This window comes from Gossypium raimondii, chromosome 10 (assembly GCF_025698545.1).
Source record: "Gossypium raimondii isolate GPD5lz chromosome 10, ASM2569854v1, whole genome shotgun sequence".
Classification (NCBI taxonomy): Eukaryota; Viridiplantae; Streptophyta; class Magnoliopsida; order Malvales; family Malvaceae; genus Gossypium; species Gossypium raimondii.
Genome location: NC_068574.1, coordinates 59,918,427 through 59,945,519, shown reverse-complemented (window position 1 = coordinate 59,945,519; position 27,093 = coordinate 59,918,427). Strand labels below are relative to the sequence as shown.

Sequence of the window (27,093 nt, the reverse complement as noted above, 5' to 3'; positions counted from 1 at the left end):
GATTAAAAATTGCTCCTTTAATCCTAAATGAGAGACAAAGACAAATCCAACAAAACAAACGGATCCAAAAAAAAAACCCCAATTTTTATTTTGTTTTTTCAAAAAAAATTTCAAAGAGAGACGTTACCCTATGGCACGTGCCAATCTTTCTATCTTTCTGACATTTCAAAAATCAAATCTTTTAACTCTCTCATCCCCTCTCTTATTATCTGTTGGTACCTCAAAAATTTAGTCTTTGCATTCAAGGGGGAAAAAAACTTAAAAAAAAAGGGTAGCTATTAGTTAGTTAAGCACCCAATGGAGCCATTGTTGAAGAAGAAAGGTGATTGGTCTGAATCAGTGAGTGGTTCCAATGGTGGTGAGTCTAAAGAGAGTAGTAGTAACAGTAGTTCAAGTGGATCAAGTTCTGATAAGGTTAGAGGTTCAGGTTCACCTCCTCTTTTGGGTTGGCCTATAAGGAGAGCTATTACTACTACTCCTTCAAAGAACTCAGATGTTTGTAATGGGGATGATGATAAAGTTGGTAATCAAGTTGATAAGTTTAAAAAAATTGGTTCTAGGATTAATGGTTAGTGGTGATGCTTTTTTTGAGCTCAAAATGTTTGATCTTTTGTTTCTTAGATTGTTTTTGGGGTTTGGGGTTGGCTAATTTTGACCAAAGTTTGAACCTTTTTTGTCTAATTCCTTTTTCTTTTTTGTGTGTGAATTTTTTAGAGATTGATATGATGAAGGAGAGATTTGCAAAGTTGTTGCTTGGTGAAGATATGTCAGGTTCTGGAAAAGGAGTTTGCACAGCTTTGGCTATTTCAAATGCCATTACCAATCTCTGTGGTATATATTTTCTGATTTTTGAGCCTTTTTTTGTTTCAATTTAATTAATTTTGTTTATCTGTGATTTGTTAACTTAGATTTGAAAAAAAAATACTATGTTTTAGCTACTATTTTTGGGCAATTATGGAGATTGGAGCCTATATCTGAAGAGAAAAAATCCATGTGGAAAAGAGAGATGGAATGGCTTGTTTGTGTTAGTGACCATATTGTTGAGCTTATACCATCTTGGCAAAATTTTCCAGATGGAAGCAAGCTTGAGGTAATTTTGTCATTTTTTAATCATTTTGTTTTGGTCCATTAAAAGGTTATAAAAAATGAAGAAATATTTCAGGATCATGTGAAATTTCTGAATTTTGCTTTCTCAATCTGTACTTTCTTTCCTGAGAAAGCATGGGAAAATAAAACATCTTCCAATCTTTTGGAAAATTTTCACTGTTGTAGTTGAATGATGATAAGTTGGGTTGTTTCTTGGATTTTAACTGTTTGTCATGTGATTTTTCATAGGTGATGACTTGCAGGCCTCGATCGGATATTGTCATTAATCTTGCCGCGCTTCGTAAACTTGATACCATGCTTGTTGTAAGAACTAACAATGGTTGAATTTATGTTTAATGGTTGTTGTAATATTGGGGGGGGGGGGGTAACATGTTCATGTTTTTGCTGGTGCAGGATATCTTAGATAGTTTTACCAACACTGAGTTCTGGTATGTTGATCAAGGGATTATAGCCCCCGATGCTGATGGCTCGGCTTCCTTCCGACAAACGTTGCAACGCCAGGAGGAGAAGTGGTGGTTACCCGTGCCCCGTGTACCTGCAGGTGGTCTCAGTGATGATTCGAGAAAGCAATTGAATCACACCCGGGAGTGCACAAATCAAATACTGAAAGCTGCAATGGCCATCAACAGCATTTCGTTAACGGAAATGGAAGTTCCGGATTCGTACTTGGATACTCTTCCAAAGGTATGTATGTTCATGAATTGCGTCTAACGGACAATGCTGAAAGGTTTGTATTTGATCTCTCTTGAAATGTTGTTGCAGAATGGAAGAGCTTGTTTAGGTGACCTAATTTATAGGTATATTACTTCGGATCAATTCTCGGCCGAATGTTTGCTTGATTTCCTGGATTTATCCTCTGAACATGTTGCTCTCGAGATTGCAAACCGCGTAGAAGCTGCAATATATGTATGGCGTCGAAGATCTCATTCGAAGCCTCCTATTAACCCAAACCGATCCACTGCAAAATCATCATGGGAAATGGTGAAGGACCTTATGGTTGATGGAGACAAGAGAGAATTTCTAGCAGAAAGAGCTGAAACTCTCTTGCTTTGCTTGAAGCAACGATTCCCGGGTTTGACTCAAACTACATTAGATACCAGCAAAATCCAATGCAACAAGGTTTGGAATTTCGAACCTGAAAACTACTTCATATCCCCTCTGAATGTTTTTATTCATACCTTATTTTTCGAACTTTCAGGATGTTGGAAAGTCCATTCTTGAAAGCTATTCAAGAGTTTTGGAAAGCCTTGCATACAACATCGTTGCACGTATTGACGATTTGCTATATGTAGATGACTTAACGAAGCATTCAGACAAGTTATCATCAGTTCCTACGGTTAGTGTAATCACACACAAAAAGGTTTCCATCCCGTATACGGTACCAGTCTTGAACAGCAGCACTCCCTACAAGACATCGATCTCTACACCAAGCTTTTCACCCGCACCGCTAATCAGCCCTGCAAAGGGAGAAAGATCTCCTTTTCTCAAGGAGAACAACCACAACAGCAACAACAACATCATTAAGCCGCATCGCCGAGGCTTCGGAGTGAAGAGGGTCTTGACTAATTATCTCGGGGTTGATACGAAAGCAAAGATATGTGGTAATCCAACAACAGATAGTACATCAATCCTCAAGAACTCCAACAGTACAGAGAACACAGGGAATCAAAAGGGTCATCAAATCATATCGAAACAATCATCGGCGAACCAGAATGGGACCAAAACACGACAAATTCCTCCACGATATACGGTCACTTGAGAGAAAAAATTTCTCAAATTGATTAGTAAAAGACAGAAAACTTCTCTGGTCGTAGTAAAATAGTGTTGTGTATGAGTTAAATTTCCATATTTTTTATTGGTTGTGTTATTCTTTCTTGTAGTAAATTTGAAGCAGCTATTATTATATGATTAAAACAGCCTACTTTTTATCGTAGCTGTTAACTAAAGTAGTCAGTACTATACTGATGATTTGTACCATTTGTGTTTCGATATAGATACCATTTCGTTTTACCTTAAAACCGATATGTATATGGTCCCAAGTTGCCATCTACTTGGATGTTGTGTGTGGAATGTAATTGGGCCATGAGATGTTCACCTTCTCTTTTGGGGACTTTGTTTTTGGTTACTAACACTTTTTTCTAGATTTGATGGCTCGGCCCGTGAGAGGAGGCTTGGACAAAAATATGCTCCCGAAAAAATAGTTTTGGGTAAAAATCGAGGTTTGTTTTCAAAATAGGGTGAGCTTTAGGTAAACTTTTTTGGCCTAGTGTCATTTGGCTATTATATTATTACTATTTTATTGTTATTATTTGAATATTGTATAACTTTTATTTTATGGTTAATTTTGATACTATTTTATAAGTATTCGCTTACTAAGCTGTACATATCTTAGTGTTATTTTAAAATTTTGTGTATTTGATGTATTATATTTTTTAAATTTGTTTTTATATAAAAAGAATAATATACAAAAAATTAATACTACCAAACTAGGTTGGGTTTGGACAAAATCTTAAGTCTATTTTTAGGTTGGGCTAAGCTCGAGACTAAAATTCTATTGAGGCCCGACCTGGTCGATGATTATCTCTACTTCTATCCATAATAGTTTCAATAAAATATCATTCATTATGGTATTACCCCTTGAGAGTTGGGAACAATATGCCATATTGAAAAATTCGGAAGTAATCTTAAGTTATGGGGTTGATCTTTTGGCATACTTAATTTTATTCTAAATTTTGTATGCAACAATCATTATAACCACCACAACTTTCATCATTATCATGACCACTTATCGTTACATTTGTTCTCTAAAATTTATTCTGATCTTCCTTTGCATCATCTTTCTAAGACATCCTGTTTTGTTAGTTTATAACGTCTCCCACGGCATAATAAAAGAATCCTCTAGCGTTATTGATCTATCATTTCAACTCAAACTGTTTAAGACAATTAAATTTAATTCAACTAAATTGATTAGAATGATTAATTCGATTTTATATGTAATTAAAAAAATGTAATTAAACTTAATTTATTTCTATCTAGATTTAATTATGGGTCGAACTACACTCTAGGCTTGCTAAAAAAGTAAAAGCATCTGGACAAAATTATACACTTGAAAAATGGGCTGAACAAAAAAAAATCATTTTCTAAACGGCGACGTTTTATTTTTTTTAAACAAACCGAAAATTTTCGTCCTCTTTACGCAACTCTTTCTTTTTCTCTTTTCTACACATTTTCCGGGAAAATAAAAAACGCCATAAAAGTTTCAACATAATAGAAAAACAAGACAAAGATCTGCTCAATCTAGTCTCCTTGTGTAAAAACCTCTCCCCTGTCCTAAAACAATGACAACCAGCATCCACGTCACTGCTTTGGACAGCGTCGTGAACGTAAACTCCCTTTTCACACTCGCCGTTTTTATCGGTTTAGCTTGGAACCCATACGATCCCAGCAACACACTCGTAGAACCAAACAGCGGATGTGCCCCAACATCAAAAATCGCCGAGGATTTGATTAAATTTCATGTCTACTCCTTCAGTTCTTTCCTTTTCTCCAGCCTCGTAGCTTTAGCTATCAAGCAAGCAATCAAGCTTTCCAAACCCCATACTTTTAACATCCATGTTACTTTCCGTGGATCCGAGTTTTTGGAACATGTTGATGTTAATAAGACTTTGCTTCGGGTCGGTATGGTGGTTTCGGGTGCTGGGTCAGTTGCGGGTTGTGTTTTTTTGATGTTGGCTTTGGTTAATGTTGTTCAGATCAAGGTTGGGACTTTAGCTTGTGGGAGTGGACATGCTTTTGCGGCGGTTGTTCCTTTGGTTATTTTGGTTCCTCTTGCCCTTTTGATCTATGTTTGTGTTGGACTTTATGCTTTTACTCGTTAAGTATTGGAAACTTTGGGAATGTATGTTACTTTTGGGATGTATTTTAATGAATTAAAGAGGAAAAAATCTGTGAATGTTGCTTTAATTTGCAGTGTTTTTTGGGTTTATTTTGCTGTTTGATCTGTTAGTTTCTTTTTATTGTATGATTTAGATGGAATTTTATAGTGGGGTGAAGTGAAAAACAAAAAAGATTGGTACTTTGAGAATGTTGCTTGAATTGTTCTTAATTTGCTGTGTTTTTTTTTTTGGGTATGTTTTTCTGTATGATCTATCTAAACTATAAAGGTATAAAGATTGAAACTTTGGGGATATTGTTTTTTTTTATAAGGAGAAAGGGGTTGTGCAAAGATTAAACCCGGGATTGGTGTCAACTGAAGATTTGTTACAAGTCCTTTGTTCTCCCGTGGTTTAGTATGAGTAAGGAGAAATCGTGGCGAAAATGGGAGGTTTATTGTCGTGAAAGATGTGAAACGAGCATGTTTGTTAAACTTTTTAGCTTGTAGTTTGAGAAAATCTGTTTTGGTTTGAAAGAATTGGTTTAGTAGGGGAGAAATTAGCTTCAGGTTTTGGAATGGTGAGTCGTGTTTGGCGATTGCTGGAGTTTGTTTTTGAATTGACAGATGAGGTAAGGTAGATACGAAAACCGCATGAAGAAAGATCTGAATTTCTACCAAATCCTCAAGTTTTGAGCTGAATGCCCGGGGAAATAAAGTAAAAAATGCAACTCAATGTAAAAAGAAACTGAAAACAAGATACGTATTAGCTCAGAAAGGTAGAGTAGAAGTGGGCACATGTAGGCAATTGATAGACTAGGTTTTTATAAGCTAATGCTGGCCGCTTTATTCGATTGTTTCCTGCACTATAATTCTATTGCTTTATTGACTTTGGCTTTGGCCGCATGATTCTAGTTTGTATGGATGCTTAAACAGTGGATCGGTTTCTTAAGGTTGTTAGAGAAAGAGCACACAGAGAAACAAGGTGGAATATATGACTTACTGGTCAGTTCACCTGAAATCAATGTTCTCAAATAGTTGAGCAAAGACGTTTTCTCTAGTTCCATGTCCATTGTAATTGCTTGAATTCATCTTTATTCAGCTATTTGATTCGGTATAAATTGTTGAGAAGTGTTTTTGTTATAGTTCAAGTTGTTGTAAAGTGTCCGTTAAATCTTTGATTGCATTGAAGAGATGGAAACTCCGGTGAAGTACATGTGCATTCTTGTGTTTGTTGTGAGTATGACCATTGCAGGGTTCAATGGAGTGGATGGAACTAGTAATTATTATGGTCCCTGTGGGAAACATGACATCGAGAAGGAGGCTCAGAAGCTGGCTCCATGTACATACGCAGCTAAATATTTCAGAGCTCCTGTTTCCGAGCGTTGCTGCACTATAATGGAGAAAAAACTCAACAATCCAAGTTGCCTTTGTGCTATTTTGCAATCTCGTACGGCATACAATGCGGGAGTGAGGCCAGAAGCTGCGGTCACCATTCCAAAACGCTGCAACATTGCTGTTCGTCCTGTCGGTCACAAGTGTGGAGGTACATTTTGCATAATATTCATTGCCGCAGTTTTCATTATTATACTTTTGACATAGAATGCTGGTTAGTGTTATTCTGATGAAGCTATTGTTTGTTTATTTGTTGCAGCTTTCCCGTTTGTTTAAGACCACTCCCATTGTTCATCTTCCTGCACTACACTACTCGATTTTAGCAGTGCAAGTATGCCGGGTTTTGTCGAAGTTGCTGGTCGATATAGTCGGTAAAGCTTCACTATGAAACCCTAAATAAGTGTGTAATTGTATCTTTCAATTATAAGTGAAAGTGTAGTTGTTTCTTTGAATAATAATAAATAAAAGGACACTTAAAGAAAAATAAAGAGTTGGAGCATCAAAGATAATATATTTATGGGGTTTTCAAGCTCATTATTCTAATATCGTCAATTAAACGATCGAAATTACTATAAGAAGATCCATCGGCACTAACAGATCGATTGGTTACCTTAGCCATTTCAGATGCTGATATCGCGAACTCCTCCTTTCGATCCACCATCACATCATTCACCATTTTCTCCACTATTTTCCTATCGCAAACATCCTTCATATCCAACCCTATTTTCTACCCCGCACTCACAACCCTACTATTCACTTGTTGATCAGCAAAGTAAGGCCAACAAATCATTGGCACCCCGGCAACATGTTTTCCAAAGTCGAGTTCCATCCACTATGTGTCAAGAATCTGCCGATGGCCAGGTGGTTCAACACTGCCTCTTGCGGTGCCCAATCTGACAATGTAGCCTCTGGCCTTACTCTTCTTTGAAAGCTCCTTTACAACATCCTCTCCTTCATCTTTTCCAATCACGGAATCTTGCCTCACAACAAACAAGAAATTCGTTTTATTATTAAGAAGTCCATACCAAAGCTCTACGAGCTGATCCCTTGATGTGCTCGTGGTGCTACCTAAACTTGCATAAATAATGGATCGATTCGGTTGCTTATCGAGCCAGGCAATGCAACTTTTATCCTCTTCCCAAAGGGCATTCGGAAAGTGATCAAACCATTCTCAATGTTTTGCCTTGAGTCTATTGTTTAATTGAGCATGCAAGGGTCCAATGGGGTAGACGTTAGGGCATTTGGTGCGTATTTGAGATAGTATAGGCCCATCGAGCTCTTCGGTGGGGTTGAATATCAAGGCATTGCCTTGAGTGATCTTTTGTGTTTGTTTTATGATAAGTTGAATGATTGGTTCATTAATGTCACTAAATTGTTTTCACCAATAAATTGTTTTTACCAATTTAACAATTAAGTTACTAATTAAAAGTTGAGTTTCTACTATTGGTGTCTAATAATATTGTTGAAACTTGAAATTCATTCTACTTGTAGACCCGGTCGACATACTCTCCAAAGTTGAATTACATCCACTATGGGTCAAGAACCCACTAATAGCCCAATGGGCCAATACCTCCTCTTGTGGAGCCCAACCCACTATGTACCCTCCTTTTTTTTTTTTTTTCCCTTCCACGAGCTCTGCCGGTACATCGTCGTGTCCCCTGTCGTTTTCCGGTACAATTTCGGGCCTCAAAATCCACAAAAACCTCTTCCCAGTATTAACAAGCCCAAACCAAAACTCCGTGAGTTGTCCTTGACAAAACTGCAATGCTACTAAAACTTATATAAATCATAGATCCCTCTGATTGCTTGTCAAGCCATGTGAGGGAAATTCAATCCACCTCCCTAAAACTATTCGAGGACCGATCGGACAATGTCCGATTTGTGGCGGCAAGTCTTGTCTTGAGATGCTCATGGAGAGGTCAAAAGGTGTAGATTTTGGGACACTTGGTCTGCATTTGAGATAATGTAGCTTCTTGTAGCTCTTCAAAAGTGTTTAAAATGAGTCCATCGGCCTTGAAATTTTTCTTTGTTTCTCGGGCCATAAGTTGAAGAAATGTGTCCATTAGATCACTGGCTTGGCAGAAACTAGGAAAGATCTAGGAATCTAAGAAAAGTTTCTATGCTTGGAACCTTGTTATCAAGCAATACATGTCTTGGTTTTCTAATAATTTTGGTTAAATTCTTGTTTTCGTCCCTAAACTATATTTAACTTGGGATTTAGTCAATGTACTTTAATTTGGTGATATTCTTATGGTTATCTGATATGGGTTTAAAAAAACTTGAAACCCCAAATTTTTTATATTTTTTATGTCATTTAAAATGTAAAACTACTATAATATTCCATTAATTTATCATTTAAAAAGAAAACTAATTTGTAATAGTATCAGTGATTTGGACTAAAGCATAATGTTAAAGGAATGTCGGTCTCAAACCCCAACGAAAAGTATCGTTCATGTGTTGGGATTTTGTCTCTCTTGTATTTTGTGGATGTAAAGGTAAGGCCTTTAAGCCTTGGTTGGTGGTTTGAACTCCCGCAAGCGCAATATGCATAATTAATATTTTGCACAATATTGACATTTCTCCCATGAGCTTACAAGTCATATCTCCATTAGTCAAGGTGCTTCTTAAATTCCGGGAACCCTTTGGGCTCTCCATGGAATACGAGAGACAAAATCTCGACACAAGAACAATACCTTCCGTTGAGGGTCCGAGATCACCCTCCCCTCAACACATAACATCCATAATAATAAGATGATCAAATTATACCAAATTAAAATTTAGGAACTAAATTCTCAAATTGAGTATAATACAGAGAGACAAAACATTATTTTGACAAAATAACACACTTGTTAGCTGTTTGAATTGGAAGCTAAACTTTTTGCTATATTGAAAGAGTATGATATGACAATGACGTACCTTTGATTGGAAGCTCTCCTGCTTGATTCATATAAGAAATAGAGAAATAGACTCAAATGCAACCAGCACTAATGGTACAAAATTGAATAATGGGGATCCCAAGCTCATTAGCAACATCAAAGGTAAGCCCTAAAGCACCATCTCCTATGATACAATCCGGAGGTGGGTTATCAATTCCAAGCTCTCAAACATATCCCCTATGGCATGGACTACAAGAGGATGATCTTGGGGAATCCCATCCGGTATGGTCTCGAATTTGAACCCTGGATATTGGGTGAAATGGGAAAGAATATAGATGTGACAAACAAGACATTCGTGGTTGTACTTGGGGTTTAAGAAGGTGACCTTGAGGCTTGCAAGTGCCAAAAGCTCAGCAAGCTTGAGCATGGAGTTCACATGGCCTTGTGCTGGGAAAGGGAAGATGAGTACGTGAGGAGATTGGTGCATTGCCTCCACCTTTTGTAAAAATTTAGCATTATAGTAAATATTAAAAATCAAAATATATTAATGTGTACCAGTTTAAACTATATAAATTGTATTTACTGTCCAAATATATTATTTCTCCAATTTTTGTCTAACAATGTAATCTTCGAATTTTAGTTCTATTAGTGTTTTTTAATCCGGAATGATGCACGGATTTTGTTTTAAACTAGAAGTTATTTAGTATCATCATATCCGATAATTAATTTTAACAGCACGATCAAATACATAAATCATTAATAAAAAGACTTAACTGAGATGCTGCAATTGTAGTCAATAGAGACAATAATGAAGACACAAAGCAATTCATGGTGTTATCTATTTAAAATGCTAGCTAACACAAACTGGTACATTGTTTGAAAAGTTGAAAAATCCAGTGCCCCTGTATGATGCAAGGAATCCCCGCACCCATCTGCAACCTATTACAACAGCACAGGGACTTCAAGTACGCATAGGTACATTTATCACCTAAAACTATTAAGTAAGTTATCTGTCATCTAACCAAATTTTTGTTTTTTTATTTAAAGGCTTTTGTTGCAAAGTGATAAAACTCTTTGGCAAGACTTGCCCATACTAGGAGATGAAACTTGAAACATAAAGGTTGTATAGTAGAACATTAGTTGTTCGTGAACTAATGTTCTACTACTCTAGGAGATGTATACTTGTTATGGAAGGCCGAGACCATCTCATCCCTTGGAACACCTCAAAATTATTCAAACTTATTTTACGGCCAGTGTAATAGCGGATCCAGTGTCACAGAATTTCCATACGTAGATTTACCACGATTGTCTTATGTATTTGGCAAGCAATACAGCCCTTTCGATTTCAACTTTGGCCATAGTATGGGTAAGTCTTGCCAAAGAGTTTGATCACTTTGCAACAAAAAGCTTTTATATAAAAAACAAAATTTTGGTTAGATGACAGATAAATTATTTAATAGTTTTAGGTGATAAAAGTACCTATGCGTACTTGAAGTCCCTGTGCTGTTGTAATAGGTTGCAGATGGGTGCGGGGATTCCTTGCATCATACAGGGGCATTAGATTCTCTTGAGCATCTTGTGTTCAGATTCCGTGTATTGTAAATTTGGTTGGGATTGGGGCTCTAGAGTTCAGACTAGAGCTGAAAGCTGAAGGAGGCAATTGAAGTGCCAAGCAGCTGAGGGAGGCAATTGAAGTGCCAGCTTGTAGAAGTCTATAACCGGAGTTGCTGGCGGATGGTTTTCTGCAAATGCTACCCATAATGAAAAACGATACAATGCATTTTTATAAATTTACAAATAAAAAGAGAAGTACTCCATATATAGATATTACATGCATGGATGGTTGAGCTGTGACTGGATGATTGTGCTTTGCAAGCAGCTGGTTTATGATCTCCTTTATAAGCTTGGCACACATATTTCACAAATTTTTCAGTCCTACAACCGTGAAATAAATATTTAAGTTACTTGTCACAAAATGTTTACTTCACAATGACATCAAGAGAGAAATGAACAAACTCGCTTGTCTGAGTGGCTGATTATTCACCACCACCCATGGCACATATTCATGAGGTGGCTTCAGATGTGCAGTCTCGCTAGCTTATTGCAGCAGAAGCTGCATTTTATTAAGTTGGAAATTCAATGTTAGAAAAAGCAGAGGAGGAGTGTTAGTTAAACGCTAAGACATGCAACCTACCTTATAACCAAATCCAGTAGTATAGCATTTGTTGATTATCTTCTCATTCAATCTTAGCTAAAGAGGATGGGGGAAAGCCAGAATATTGCAAGAGCAGCCAAAATATAGAAGATCAATGGTTGAAGATAAGCCATTGTTTCAGTGGTGGCTTTTGCACAATGCTGAACCTCCATTATGCAAGGCTTCTTATAGTTGAGAATTGGGGTGATGGTTTTCTGTCACTTTCGCTAAGCCATGTATAGGATCAAAATTAAAAATTGACTATTTTTATATAATTAAAAAGCAGAGGGCTTGAAACTGAAAATAATTAACTATTATTGATAAGAATTAGGGTGATTCTGTCACTTTCATTAAAACATGTGACAGATTTGCAAAGTTATCATCCCTAAAGAAACAATTATACACCACCTCAAAAATATTTACATGAACATTGCGAAGATTTATACAGTTAAAATTCTTCAATTAGATTTATTAGCGTGCCATTCTAAAATTTTTAAAAGAAGTACTTACTCGACAATCATGCCATAAAAATAGTATTATAATGGACTTAAATTGAACAAAAAAATTTAACGACATTAACAATTCTTTAAATTTATGTCAGAACTTTCATTAAAATAAAATATTTAGACTAACTAATGACATTATAAACGTTGAAGCACCAATTTATAAAAAATTCAAGTATAAAAGTCAAATTTAAAATTTTAACATAGTATAGTAACCAAAATTAAGATTTAACTATTTTATATAATTAAAAAGTAGAGGGTTGAAGCTGAAAATTAACCATTATTAAGTTTCCTGTCACTCTCAATAAACCATGTGACAAATTTGTAAAGTTATCATCCTATATACCACCTTAAAAATGATTTATATTAGGATTGAAAAGACAATAAAATAGAACCTCATGATCTCATGGTTAAAAGTGTTTAATATTTTAAATATAATTTGAGTTCGAATCGTATTTATTATTTAAATTTTACTTTATTATAATTGACTAAAAAATATATCTATTTATTTACGAAAGTTGCTATTTATTTACAAGCACCCAAATATTAGATGAAAAGGATTTAAATGAATCCCAAAGCTTTAATGCACAAAAGAAAACGTATGCCATATAAAATGGGATTATAGTAAGTTAATGCCTAAGAAACTGATTCATGCATGGTAAATTTCATTTAATGCCTAAAAAGCATTTTGTTTTTTCATCAAGTTAAGAATTGACTTGGTTTTTTACGAAACCGACTCAAAGAAATTAAAAAAAAATATAAAATTAACTTAGAAATAAAATCTTATATGAGAATGACTCATTTTTTTACAGTGTCATGGTTCCACTAAAGCACACTGCATTTGGTTTAAATCTTGATTACGAGTATGATAACTAATGATTAGTGGAGAAAATGAATTAATTTATTTTTATAAGTACCAACCACGACTACATCAACTGTTATTCCTTCACATGCAATAGTGTAGAATAACAATTTAACAAAAATGGATTTACATTCATATATATATGAACTTACCTACCATAATGCTAATGCAAATTCATGCATCAAAGTCTCAAAATTATAATGTGGCTTTGGTTGACAGGTATTTTTATGCATAAAAATATATTCATTTTTGTTAAATTGTGATTCTTCATGTACTTGTATGTGATTCACAGCAGCAGGCTGATTCTTTCGTTTGCTGAGTAAATCCAATTATTAAAGGTGCTCGAAGTCAAATATTAATCTAAATGTTGCAATAATAAATGCAAAAAGGGAGACTATGGGTGATTGTCGCCGGTCATGCCATGATAGAAAGGGATAAAATAGGGGGGCAACCAACAAAGCCAAGACTTAATCCATTTATCAAATCCAAATAGTGGAACCTAGCTATCTCGACCATCAAAATATATCCAATTTTGTTAAATTGTGATTCTGCCTACACTTCTATGTGATTCACAGATTAGCTTAGTAATATTCTTTCATTATTTGTTGAGTAAATTAAAATTATTGACGGTGTTCGAGGTGAAATATTAACTTAAATGTTGCAATAAGTAATGTAAAGGGGAGAAGGAGTGATTGCATATCATACCATAGATAGAAAGGGACAAAAAAAGTGGACAACCAACAATGTCAAGACTTCCATTTATCAAATCTTTGCTATTTTAGCTCAACCATCAAGATGTAACGTAGTAGTTTATCAAACACTGTTGACGCGTGTAAGGGATTTAACTGGAAGCTTTGAGAGAATTTCCATCACCAAAGCTTTCGCAATTCAAATCTTGGCCTCTGCATTCTCTTTTCATTTTCTTTGATTTTATTTGTAATTCAGTAACAGGAATAAATAAGCAAGCAAATGGGAGTTGGTAGGTGTCAGCTATGGTACAAGCCTTAACCATGAAGCAAATAAGCATTAAAGGTAAGCATTTAATAGGCAAATTTGACTAAGAGGAATAAATAAGCAAGCAAAATGTGAGTTGGTAGGTGTCATCAATGGTGCAAACCGTAAACATATTGAAGCAAAGAAGCATAAAAGGTAAGCATTTGATGATCCATTATAATTACATGTCATTTAGGACACTTTCCTTGTTTGCATGTGTATCCATGTGAATAAGGATTAAGATAAAATATAATATTTTTCTTTTGAATTTAGTCCCCAATTGTTTAAGAATTAAGATAAAATAGTTTAAATTTAAAGGAACAATATGCTCCACATTTATGCATTCTCTGAATATTTAGAATTTAATTGCAATTTTTTTAAATTTAGTCTCTATTTTTAAATTTAAAAATTCAAGACTGTTAAAATTCTTCTAGAATTAAAAAAAAAAATACTAACTCCATAATCATTATAAACATTATAAGCATTGAAGCACAAAAAATCTCAAATTTTAACATAGTAGAGCAAATTTCTTTATCAAAGTCTCAAAATTATAACGTAGAATTGGTTAGCTGGTATGCATAAAAATATATCCATTTTTGTTAAATTGTGATTCTCCCTAGAGGTGATCATTGGTTGGGCGGCCCGGCCCTGCTCGACGGCCCGCCCGAAATATGGGAGGGTTCGAGTAAAAATATAGGCCCGAAATATGGGTTTAGGCAAAAAATGAGGCCCGTTTAGAAAACGGGCCGGGCCTCGACAAAACTTTTTTGGCCCGGCCCGGCCCGAATATAATAAATATATATTTTTATTTTTAAAGTTTTTTAAAATATTTTTTATTTTCAAAATACAATTTTAGTGTTTATTAAAAAATGGGCTGGGCCGGGCTCGGGCTTAAGATTTTTTCCCGGACCGGGCTTGAACAAAATTTTAGGCCCATATTTCGAGCCGGGCTAGGCCCGGGCCTAGGATGCGGGCCGAAATTTTTTCTGAGCCCGGCTCGGCCCATGATCACCTCTAATTCTCCCTATACTTGTATGTGATTCAAACTAGCAGGCAGGTTATTTCGTTTACTTAGTAAATTAAGTATTAAAAATGTTGAAAGTCAAATATTAACTTAAATGGTGCAATAATCAATGCAAAAGGGAAACTATGAGTGATTGCATATCACACCATAGATAGAAGGGATAAAACAGTGGGACAACCAATAAAGGTAAGACTTCATCCATTTATTATGGAACACCGAACATAAATGATAAATCGAATATAAAGAAAATAAAAAATTAAAATCTTTTGATATCTAAAAGTTTATGGGAAATGTAAAGTGAAATAAATACAAATATAGAAAAAAATATTGATATTACACGCAAGTTATGGAATTCCTTACTAAATATGATTTGTAAATTGGGGTTAAGATACACGCTCCATTACTTTTATCTATTAATATAAGATCGATGTAGTATCCGTCTATTAAATGTGAAAATTAAATTTGTTTATATTGTATGATGCACGAGTTTTGTTTTATATATAATTTAAAGTATATTATATTTAGTTTTTAAAAATTGTTTCAAAAATTCTAATGTTTCATAGATATCGTGATTGAAAAAGTAAAGAGATTTATGTTTTAGAATTAGATTAGTGGTCGAACCGATCGACTATCAATTTTCGATTTAATTGGTTCAATTAATCTTACCACAAATTCAATTAAATTGTAATAAAATAATAAAATATATTATAATATCATTTAAATATATGAAATGTTATTTCAGACAAATCAATATTAATAATCAAGTCGATCTTCTTTCAATAAATCCTAATTTTAGGTGTATATGAATACTATATATATATTGCTTTCAGTTTGTCTTTTTGTCATTTATTTCAAAATTAAAAGCTCTTTATGGCACTTTTCCTTCGTATTATTTTATTTTTACTCAACTGGAAGTTAGCAAATTTAGATAAACAATGAAAAATAATTTACTTTCTTCATATATGCCAACTTTCCCATTTAAGACTTTTTTCAGAATATGATAAAAATAGTCACTCTATGGTATATATGGTACAAAATTTCATTGCAATAGTGTATTAAATAAAGTATTGTTTAACCTGTAATTGCATTTCTTAATGTGTCAAAATCTTCATTGCAATAATGTGTTAAAATGGTCACTAACGTTACCGATTTATAATATTTCGGTCATTGAGCTGTTAATTGTGACATTTAATCATCATCTTAGATAAAAAAAAAGGTTAAATTTCACATCTAGTCTCTATACTTTTTCTTTATGAATTAAAGTAGAATTAAGCTCAGATATCACATTGATAAACAAAACTTGACGTACCAAATTTGACTTTATGAAAGAAGACATACTGCATCAGAACAAACCCTAAAGTACAGGAGCTAATTCTGAATTATCCCATGGCAATATTTTAATTTATTTACGAAAAAACATGATCTTACTATCTTATGATTTGGGGAAAGGAGTATTTGAGAAAGAAGATAAAGACCGAGAATTGGCATCGGGATTGAGAGGAGAAGTGGTAAGTTTTTGAGGAGGTTAAGGTTGCCTAACAATGTCAAAACTGATCAAATCAAGGGTACAATGGAGAATGGTACATGTGCTTTCTGTTGTTGTGCTTGTTAGGCAAAAAAAGCTTGTCAAAGAAAAGAGGGTAAAATGTGATGATTTGGAGGTGTTTAGAAAAGATTCTTTCACGTGGGTGTGATTTAGAGTTCTAATGAAGTTGTCTAAAGATTGACCTATAACTCTAAGTATTAGAAGTGAAAATACACAATACATAATATTTATTTATATTTCCATTAGAGATAGTAAGAAAATTTGTGTTGCAAGTAATAAAATAAAGAAAATTTAGATATAGACTTTTAAATTTGCCTTTAGGATACAAGAAGCAATACTCAATGGCAAAAAATAAAAAAATAAAGTAGCAAAATAACATTTTAAGCATTCTATGTTTTTCATCGGAAGTGTCACTTAGTATATAACCTATTTTACTTGTTTATTTTATTGTCAAAATTCTGAATAAATTGTTAACTTTTTATCCATAGATAATATCAACTAATTTGTTACTGTAATATTAAAATTAATTAATTTAATATCCTTTTAAAATTTAAAAATTATTTTATATTTCTAAATTATCATTAACAAAATAAACTCAAATAATTCATATTTAAAAATTGTCTATGAAACTTAATTATTTTTTATTATATAACTCAAATCTTCCGTACAAAGCTAAAAGTTAATTAAATTATTTTCTTGTTCTTTGTTTGGAATGGAAGATAAATTAGTTTTGGGTAGACAAATTATTGTGTTCAGGGCTTTTAATCATTTTTTATGGCCAATAGGCTAGTAGGTTCATTGTTCACTTCTTTCTCTTTTGGACCAAGAATTTCGGCCTTAAAATATAAAAATTCGGTTCAAACCATCTCTCTCGATATTCATATGCGACAAATTACCAGTCCAACTAGTTAAATTTAAATAGCTATATATCGAGAGTTTAACTTATATTAAGATGAAACTCAAAAGTGTATTTAATGAAAATAAATTTTAAAAAATGTATTCAATAAAAATATGAGAATTCATATTTTAAAATATTTCTAATTAATATTATACACTTTCTACCACTAATCATTCCTCTTTAATAATATTTTAACTCTAATTAATGTTGATTAATTAAATAATTTAATGTTAAACTAAATTTATAATTTTAGAGAAATGGTAAGATTTAAGATTTAGTGTCTAAATGGATTTAAGATTATAGGGTCAAGGATTTTAGAATTTTATAAAATAGATTAATTTTAAAGTAAAAAATAGTAATAGAGTTGATTAATTTTATTTGAGTGCTTAAAAGTGATTTTCTAAGATTGTGTTAAGTTAAATTTATATATATATATATATATATATATATATATATATATTACCTATCCGAAAACCAGAACCCCATCAGCCCACAAAGATGGTGTAGGGTAAAATCGAAAAAAGTCAACGTAGGCAAATGATAGACTCGGTTTTTATAAGCTAATGCTTAAACTGTGGATCAGTTCCATATATATGGTTGTTTGAGAAAGATGTAATACACAGAAAAAAGGTGTAATTGATGACTTAATGGTCTGGTAACTCGAAACCGATGTTCTTAAATGGTAGATATAGCAGCTGACATGACTTTTTCTCTAGTTCCATGTCCATTGTAATATGTGGAATTCATCTACTTGTTTGGGTATAAATTGTTGAGAAGTGTCTTCCTTTGAGTTCAAGTTGTAGACAAGTATAGCTGAATATTGCATTCAAGAAATGGAAACTCAAGTGAAGTACATGTGGGTTGTGATGTTTGTTGTGAGTATGAGCATTGCAGGGCTCAACGGAGTGGAAGCAACTCATGATTACTATGGTCCCTGTGGGAAACATGACATCGAGAAGGAAGCTCAGAAGCTGTCTCCATGTACATACGCTGCAAAATACTGGAGAGCTCCGGTTTCTGAGCGTTGCTGTGCTATAATAGAGAAAAAGCTCAGCAATCCAGGCTGCCTCTGCGCTATTCTGCAAACTCGTACCGCATACGATGCGGGGGTGAGGCCAGAAGTTGCAGTGACCATTCCAAAACGCTGCAACATTGCAGTTCGTCCTGTTGGTCACAAGTGCGGAGGTAAATACAATTTTGCATGCTGCAGTTTTCATTACCTTGACTTTTGACATATAATGCTTTAATTGATAGTGTTGGTTTCATTCTGATGAAGCTATATATTGTTTGTTTATTTGCTGCAGGTTTCCCATTTGTTTAAGATTGACTCCCCCATGGTTCATCTTCCTGCACTACACTGCATAGTATTAGCAATATAAGTATGCTGGATTTTGTGGAAGTTGCTAGTCGATATGGTCGATGAGCTTCACTGCGAAATCCTAAATAAAATTGTAATTGTATGTTTGAATAATAAGTGAAAGTGTAGTTGTTTCTTTGAATAATAATAAATAAACTGTTACTTATCTTTGCAAATAATTTGCTTGTTGTTTATTAATCTCTACTATATAGATTTTTTTTTTGAAAATTGCTACTTGATAGGTAATTTAAAAAGAGAAATTGCAACACATAAAAATATAAAAAAATTTGGGCAAGAAATCTTCTTGAGTTTTAAGTAGGTGGAATGAAAGAAATGTTTCTTAAATGGGAATGAGATTAGCTATCAAGCTGGTTTAAAAGGTGGAGTTATGTTCACATTTGAACTATATGAATTTCATATCTACCTAGATAATGGTTTTGAGAATCCTTTTTAACACCTGGAATACGATTTTTTTTTTCAAAACATTGTTGATCTATGGGGAGAGGTAGTATCGACGGAAGAATCACTCTTAGAAGTTACAACTATGATAAAATAACTATGAGGATTTTAACTAATTAATTAAGTGAAGTTTTCATACTCAATCACAAAGATTATCAATTCCCAATTATAGTTTTAGAATGTGGGGATGTATTGACATTAGTTCACTAATTTTGTCTATAAAAGATTCTGAGTAATCCATATCTCTGGTGACATTGGTGTAGGAAAAATCAAATTGAAAATAGTGGAATCAAGCACAACAGAATTTTAGGAATTTTATTTAAAATTGACCCATTGTGATGTTAATAGCAATAAATCTATTATACAAATTATACCATGTTTTCGAATTAGTGAACTTTTTTGTTCTCGGCTTTCGACCTCGTAATCTTCTCTATTATCCTCAACATCGATTTGCTAGAGTGTGGACTCCATTCACAAATCGACGAACACTTTAGTGAAACTTTAAGAGCTAGAAATTGAAAGACGAACTCTGTTAAAAGATAAATTTTATTTGGAAATAAATTCTATATTTTAATAGAATATTAGCATACATCAGGTGTGTATTTGGCGTTGCCCTTAGTCTTTATTTGTAAATAAATTAACAAGCATTTCAGTTTGAACAAGGTGTCACTGAATAATAATATTTTAATTAGAAAAATGACTTCTACTAGGAGTATACAAGCTAGGGGATGTGGTATGCCCTTTTTGTGACTAGGTTCTGCGCCCATCCTATGAAACTGGGTCTTGTTAAGCTTTGTCATTTATCGAGTCAATTATATGTGTTATTTGATCTTTAAACTAAATTATATAAATTTTTGCAGCCCAAAAGATATATTTACTATTCTAAAGAAATTGTTTATTCATTTAATTAATTAAATAGTTAAATAAACTCATTAAATTACTCAGCGCAATTCTAATTCTATTAAAATTATGACGACTTTATAGTACTAAAATTTATGAATAAATCAATTTAATTAACTTGTTCTCGTTAAACTATGTTGACTTTATTAATTAAATTTCCACTTTCAACTTTGATTATTTAATTACAAAATAATTAAATAATAATTTGAAGTAATTGATTTCATTCCGAGTCATCTTCTTGTCTACAGCAAGAAAGTGAAGCTAGTTAAATAAAAAAAAATGTAGATTGATTAAATTTATAGAAATAAAAAGTAGATGGATTAAATTTTAAATGTGTAAAGAGTGTAGGGACTAGGAGCATATTGAACCATTTAAATTGAATTGGTTATACATAAAGAATTCCATAAAAGGTCAACAAATATGACCAATGAAGAAAGGCCCGATTTCCTATGAAACACTCAAAGTTTCTGGCTGGATGCCCACTGAAACAAATTGAAAATCACAACTCTCTCTATATATAATATAGAGAACTAGGTATGAGGTAAAGTAGGTAATTGATAGAGTAGAATTTATCGTTTTCAGCTTGCGCTGCATGATGCTAGTTTGTATGAATGCTTTAACTGTGGATCAGTTTCATATAGAGGGTAGTTTGAGAGAGATCTAATACAGAGAAACAAGATGCAATTGATGACTTAATGGTCTGGCAACTCGATCAGTAACCATCAAGAATATTTCCATGATAATTACATCTTACACATTTACGATCTAGTTCCCTATCCATTTTCATATTTAGTATCTATTTGATGCTTATCCCTCTTCATATTCAGTATTTATTTGATGCATCTCTAGCTGGTTGACACGTTATATGTTCCTCGTGCTTTTGTTTTCCATTGATACGTATTAGGCTCTCAACATAAGAATTAAGGGAGATGGACTCCAATAGGTATTAATCCTAAACTCCTTAAGATCTTGGGTGAAAGGGTCAAATAACACTATTTCGTTATTTGTGCCTCTAAAAAACAATTCGCCATTTTTTCAAAATCCTAAAGGGTGTACAACTCCAAAAATAAATTCAATATTGAATTGTTTAGTCCATGCTTCTTCACTCATAACCTATAAATCAATAGAAGTGTTAGTTCCTTCCAATGGGTAAACAGTAACACCAAACGATCAATTAAACACCAATAGCATAACATCGTATCATGGGAAAAACCCAACAAATTATGGAATAGGTAAAGTAAAAAGCTTCTCATTCGCCATGTCAAATGAAAGAATCAGTACTTTAATATCACGATACATTCCTGTCGTTGTTTTCCAATAACAAATTCTATCTATGTAATTATTGTATATAATTAGGAAATGAAATTTCCTTCCAAGAATACATAAAATGGGGATATGATGTTGTTATTCACTAGTAACAATTGTATGAAATTTTCTTAATCATAAGGTAACTTAGGATGGAAGAAGGATATGGAGGCATTGGATAAAGAAGCGTGTGTGGGCACGTATATATATATATATATACATGAAATATACGTGGACTGAGGGATGAATTTAATAAAAAAGAATAGTATTAATAAAAATATAAAGATTAAGCCAAATTTACCGGCCACAATAATTTTATGAGAATGGATAGAAATAAAAACAAAAATTTAAGAGGGGTAAGTTTTAATTTGTTCATACTTTGGACATGCAAAAGAAAAATATACTTTTATATCTAGAAAAAGAAAACTGAGTTAATATTTGCTTCCGAAAAATCGTAGTCTTGCAGATGAGATATAAGAGGGCGTAACAAGTGTAGGTGTACACTTGATGTTAGGTCCTCTACTTTCGGCACATAATTGGTGTTGGAGACCAAGCATTCATCATCACCCATGTCTCACTATTACATTTACACCTTATTTATGTAAATAAATATTCTCATTCACTTCTTAATATCCAAATCCAATATCTTAACTAAGATTCTTCACATTCAATATGAACAAGCAATCCAGGAAGGTATTGTTTGTTTTCTTCTTTTATACCTCCAGCTTCTCGTTAATGTTTAATATTCTTGAATTCAGATTTTATTTTTTAAATGCATTTTGCTTTGAAACAGGAGTTTGAGACCACAAATGCACAAGGTGATGTAGAAAGAAAGGTGGTAACAATGGACTATAGTTCATCAGCAGGGAAGGGTCCAGAGATGAAGGCCGTGCAAGTGACTCACCAACATCCGCCAACCAACCAGAAGACCAGCGGCGGTGTCCTCACCGGTGCCGCTGCCGCTGCCACATTGGCCCTGGAATCCGCAAAAGATGCAATATCTCGAAATTAAATGGAACAAATGCTCCCATTAAAAGATTACCCTTTCCGACTTCAGAATTGCTTACAATTTTCATTCTTTTGGGAGGGTATTAAGACTATATGATTTGTATTTTGTGTAGGGTATTTGAGCAATACTTCTATGCTTGTCTTGTAAGTACACAATATTCTTATTTAGAAATTATTATTGTTAGTGTGATTATTGTGAAGCTTATGTTTGAAAACTGACATGTTGCATTCTCATTACACCAAAAAACACTTAGGTGATTTTTTTTTTTGTGAAAGAAAATTACTAGTTGTATGTTGACTTTATGAAAACATTTCTGTTTAAGGCTTAAATTTATTTGTTCTAAATGTTTAACAAGAATGAAAAATATTTAAAAGAAAGTCTACTAGTGAAGTAGAGAAAGAACAACAAGAAAAGAATGAATAGCTAAAGTGAGGTACAAAACAATTCGAAAAAGGTACATGCATGTTATTCAATTTGGAGATCAATGGATGAATTGTTTGATTTCATACAATTATAGATTTAGCCCGTATTCTCCAACTGGATCATTCTTAGATCATATATTTATCAAAATCTGAAATTTTAATCTTGACTCAAATGACAATCGTTAGACCATATATGTATGAATAAGAAGCTGGCGTAACATTACACATATGATAACGTGTTTGCAGCATCAGATTTTGGAAATAATAGAATTTAACTTAATGGATTTAATAGTTATCGTTCGGTGAAGATTGAAATTTTAAAAATTCGAAAAGTATAGCGACTCAAAATAACTAAATTAAAGTATAAAGACTAAATCCACAATTTTCATAAAGTACAAGGACTAATAACATAATTTAATTTTTAGGCAAACTTCATAAATGTGTTACAAAGATGACACTTGATTTTTACTTAGATAAAACAATAAAAAAGCTATCATATCAATATTTTTAATTTATCTATCATAGATGATAAAGTTTAAATTCAATTGATATCGATATTGTTATCGATATAGGAGTACATGAATCGAGAGTGTTGAAGTACACTTATTCCTAATTTTGTATAAAAAATTACACTTCCATAAAATTTTTTTATCTAATTTAGATGTTGTCATATAAGCTAACTTACCTGTTAAAAAATTAATTATATATATATTCCTAAAAAATTAATTTGCCTCGTTTTTTTCCAAGTTTATTGGATGGTAGTTAGAGTGGGAAGAGTAAATATTATCTTTTCCTAAAATGGATCTAAATTATGCATTAAATGCTTGCCTTTTATGCTTATTTGCTTCATGGTTAAAGGTTGCCACCATAGATGACATCTAACTTTTAGGAAGATGCAGATGCCAAGATTTGAAGTGCCAGAGGCTTTGGTGATGGAAATTCTGTCTAAGCTTCCAGTTAAATCCCTTACTCGCTTCAACTGCGTTTGTAAGTATTGGTGTTCTTTTTTTCGAACTCCCCATTTCATTTCCAAACATTATCACAACAATGTTAAAAACAATAACCTTAATCTCGTTCTCCAACGACATGATCATGGCACGGCCAACATGCCTTATTTCTCTCAAAGTTCAGTCGAAAAAGATGAAAACTTTTTAGGAAAACAAAACATTCGATTTCCTTTTTTTTAAGAATCAACTACCCTATGTTTATGGTGCTCGTCATGGATTATTCTGTTTATACGATTGTTTAACAGATAAGGCTGCCATTTGGAACCCATCAACTAGAGAATTTAAAATCCTTTCTCCATCCTCAGTTCAGGCCATACTTATGCCTGTGTTTATTTTAACCACGGTGCTTTTGTGTTTGATTCTAAAGCTGATGACTACAAATTCCTACGATTTGTTACTCTTTCTTTTGTTAATACTGAATATGAAAATGAATTTGCTGAAAATCTGTCCCAGAGTTGTATTCTCTTAAATGTGATTCTTGGAAGGAAATTTCATCTCCTAATTATACCCCATGTGGTTTAAATTGGGGTGATAATTACTTTAGATGGAATTTGTTATTGGGAAACAACGATGGGGTACTATCCTGACGAAAAATAACTGATTTTTTCATTTGACATGGCTAATGAGAAGTTTTCGGTTTCACCTATCCCAAAATTTTTTGAGTCTTACCGAGAACACTATATTCAAGAATTGGTGTTTAATTTAATAAATCGCTTGGTGTTTTTGCTTACCCTGTAGAAGGAATTGACAGATCTTTTAATTTATGGGTTAAGAATGAAGGAATATGGAATAAACAATTCAGCATTGAATCTATTCCGGTGTTTTCAACATATTGGGGTTTTGGAAAAATGGTGAAATGTTTCTTTTAAACACAAATTGTGAAGTAGTTTTGTTTGACCCCTCTTCCCAAGAGTTCAAGGTGGTTGGGATCAAGACTTACATGGAGCATCATCAGCACTACATCTCCGTTTTTGCTTTTGTTGAGAATCGGGTTCCAATTAATGGAATACAAGAGCACAAGGATCACATAATATGTCAATTAGTTGGAGATGCACCAAATAAATATTGAATATGAAAAGGGATATGGATCAAATAGATACCGAATATGATAGCGGATAGGGAACATGAACATAAATGTGTAAGACCTAATGAGCATTTTTCTCTTGATATGCATTTTATGTAGACTATAGTTACTTGTGAGCTTCTTCATATTGTTGTTATTGTAAAAATAGAATATCGGTAATGACAATATATCATAAAGAAAATAGAAATAGAAATAGAAATAAAAATAAAGAACACACAGATTTTACGTGGAAACCCTTTCGGGAAAAAACCACGGGCAGAGGAGAAGAAAATTCACTATGTCGAATTCGAATTAATTACAAGAGGAGTAGACTATGTCTATTTATAGGCTTGTAAAACCATATTCTAATAGGAGTGGAACACCTTATTCTAATCAATATCAAATAGATGGAGTTAAAAATGTTTAAAAAACCTTATTCTAAAATAAAATAAAAGAAGTATAATTTTATAGGGATTTTACTTTTATTTTATTTTACCATAGTATTTTATTTAAATAAGGATTCGGGTCACTTAATTCTAACAATCTCCACCTTGACACGAATTCTTAATGAACAAGTTCTTCATCGCGAACTTTCAACGAACAAGTTCTCCACCTCTTCCATAAAACCCCTTAAGGGTTTATCTTCAACAATGAACACCAACCAAGTCTAAGCAATGCTCAAACTTGGTTATAGGAAGTGACTTAGTCATCATATCTGCAGGGTTTCATGAATACTAATTTTGCTCACAACAATATCACCACGAGCAATAATATCACGAACAAAATGATACTAAACATCAATGTGTTTTGTTTTCTCATGAAACATTTGATCTTTTGTAAGGAAGATGACACTCTGACTGTTACAAAATATTGTATTGACTTGAAGGTCTTCATTGAGTTCACTAAAGAGTCCTTTCAACGAAATAGCTTCTTTACAAGCCTCAGTAATCGCCATGTACTCAGCTTCAGTGGTAGATAAAGCGACTGTAGTTTGCAAAGTGGCTTTCCAACTGATTGCACAACCTCCGATTGTAAAGACATAACCTGTGAGAGATATTCTTCTATCGAGGTATCCAGCAAAATCAGCATCAACATACCAAGTTACTCCTTCTTTAGTTCTTCCAAACTGTAAACAAACATTGGTAGTACCTCATAAGTATCTTAAAACCCATTGAACTGCTTTCCAATGTTCTTTACCGGGATTCGCCATATATTTGCTAACTGCACAACTGTATATGATAAATCTGGACGTGAACAAACCATGACATACATGAGAGATCCCACTGCACTAGAGTATAGAACATGTGACATGTACTCAATCTCATCATCTGATTGTGGAGACAAAGCCGATGAAAGTCTGAAATGGGCTACTAAAGGAGTACTAACAGGCTTAGCATTCTGCATATTGAATCTGCAAAGAACTTTCTCAATGTACCCCTTCTAACTTAGGTACAATTTACTTGCTTTTCTATCTCTGAGAATCTCCATACCAAGTATCTTCTTTGCTGGTCCCAAATCTTTCATCTCAAATTCTTCACTTAGTTGGGCTTTGACCTTTCTTATCTCTCCTTTATCTTTCGCTGCTATCAACATGTCATCAACATAAAGGAGTAGACACACAAAAGAACCATCACTGTTTTTCTTAAAGTAAACACAACAGTCAAAGCTACTTCTTTTAAAATCATGAGAAGTCATAAAGGAATCAAACCTCTTATACCACTGTCTTGGTGACTGTTTCAAATCGTAAAGGGACTTTTTTAGCAAGCAAACACAGTCCTCTTTTTCTGAGACTGTAAAGCCCTCTGGCTGTTGCATGTAAATATCCTCATCAAGTTCTCCATGTAAAAATGCAGTTTTTACATCTAACTACTCAAGCTCCAAATCATGCATGGCCACAATACCAAGCAATGCTCGAATCGAACTATGTTTCACAACTGGAGAGAACACATCTGTGAAGTCCACTCCTGGAATTTGACTGTAACCCTTTGCAACAAGCCTTGCTTTATATCTGGGTTCTTCAACTCTTGGAGTCACCTCTTTCTTTTTAAACACCCATTTACAACGAACAACCTTTTTACCTTTAGGAAGTTTCACAAGATCCCATGCTTTATTTTTGTGTAATGATTCCATCTCCTCTTGTATAGCAAACATCCACTTTTCTGAGTCTTCACAACTAACCGCCTCAGAATAATTAGATGGCTCTTGGTTTGCATCTATATCTTTAGCCACATTTAAAGCATAAGCAACTTGATCAGCCTCGACATACTTCTTTGGAGATTTAATTTCTCTTCTAGTTCTGTTT

General features: G+C 33.4%; 4 protein-coding genes, 1 long non-coding RNA gene and 1 pseudogene across 5 annotated transcripts; 4 read left to right on the top strand and 2 right to left on the bottom strand.

The window, feature by feature from the left end:
- Nucleotides 1-112: 112 nt before the first annotated feature.
- On the top strand, nucleotides 113-3,125 carry LOC105776569 (rop guanine nucleotide exchange factor 5). Its single transcript, XM_012599298.2, has 7 exons — nucleotides 113-568; nucleotides 715-831; nucleotides 936-1,090; nucleotides 1,336-1,410; nucleotides 1,501-1,791; nucleotides 1,870-2,226; nucleotides 2,306-3,125. Exons 1-7 carry the CDS (start codon nucleotides 298-300, stop codon nucleotides 2,864-2,866), a joined length of 1,827 nt encoding a protein of 608 aa, XP_012454752.1. The 5' UTR covers nucleotides 113-297; the 3' UTR covers nucleotides 2,867-3,125.
- A 1,190-nt stretch (nucleotides 3,126-4,315) lies between these two features.
- Nucleotides 4,316-5,070, top strand: LOC105776571 (uncharacterized). The gene has a single exon (XM_012599299.2). It carries the CDS (start codon nucleotides 4,446-4,448, stop codon nucleotides 4,983-4,985), a length of 540 nt encoding a protein of 179 aa, XP_012454753.1. The 5' UTR covers nucleotides 4,316-4,445; the 3' UTR covers nucleotides 4,986-5,070.
- Nucleotides 5,071-5,118: 48 nt separating this feature from the next.
- Nucleotides 5,119-6,902, top strand: LOC105776572 (uncharacterized). The gene is made up of 2 exons (XM_012599300.2): nucleotides 5,119-6,524; nucleotides 6,633-6,902. The coding sequence occupies exons 1-2, from the start codon at nucleotides 6,173-6,175 to the stop codon at nucleotides 6,647-6,649; spliced, it is 369 nt and encodes a 122-aa protein (XP_012454754.1). The 5' UTR covers nucleotides 5,119-6,172; the 3' UTR covers nucleotides 6,650-6,902.
- On the bottom strand, nucleotides 6,888-9,736 carry LOC128034027 (7-deoxyloganetic acid glucosyltransferase-like; annotated as a pseudogene).
- Nucleotides 9,737-10,421: 685 nt separating this feature from the next.
- On the bottom strand, nucleotides 10,422-11,722 carry LOC105776573 (uncharacterized). The gene is made up of 4 exons (XR_008190282.1): nucleotides 11,444-11,722; nucleotides 11,266-11,362; nucleotides 11,081-11,184; nucleotides 10,422-10,991 (listed from the first exon to the last, which is right to left on the bottom strand). It is a non-coding gene; the product is annotated as an uncharacterized LOC105776573 (long non-coding RNA).
- A 6,251-nt stretch (nucleotides 11,723-17,973) lies between these two features.
- LOC105778678 (uncharacterized) lies at nucleotides 17,974-18,803 on the top strand. Its single transcript, XM_012602426.2, has 2 exons — nucleotides 17,974-18,454; nucleotides 18,574-18,803. The coding sequence occupies exons 1-2, from the start codon at nucleotides 18,103-18,105 to the stop codon at nucleotides 18,588-18,590; spliced, it is 369 nt and encodes a 122-aa protein (XP_012457880.1). The 5' UTR covers nucleotides 17,974-18,102; the 3' UTR covers nucleotides 18,591-18,803.
- Nucleotides 18,804-27,093: the final 8,290 nt, after the last annotated feature.

Coding starts and splice junctions, on each gene's coding strand:
- LOC105776569 (XM_012599298.2), top strand. CDS start 298: ATGGAGCCATTGTTGAAGAAGAAAGGTGATTGGTCTGAATCAGTGAGT. Junction 832..935: donor TGCCATTACCAATCTCTGTG/GTATATATTTTC, acceptor ACTATGTTTTAG/CTACTATTTTTGGGCAATTA. Junction 1,792..1,869: donor ACTTGGATACTCTTCCAAAG/GTATGTATGTTC, acceptor ATGTTGTTGCAG/AATGGAAGAGCTTGTTTAGG.
- LOC105776571 (XM_012599299.2), top strand. CDS start 4,446: ATGACAACCAGCATCCACGTCACTGCTTTGGACAGCGTCGTGAACGTA.
- LOC105776572 (XM_012599300.2), top strand. CDS start 6,173: ATGGAAACTCCGGTGAAGTACATGTGCATTCTTGTGTTTGTTGTGAGT.
- LOC105778678 (XM_012602426.2), top strand. CDS start 18,103: ATGGAAACTCAAGTGAAGTACATGTGGGTTGTGATGTTTGTTGTGAGT.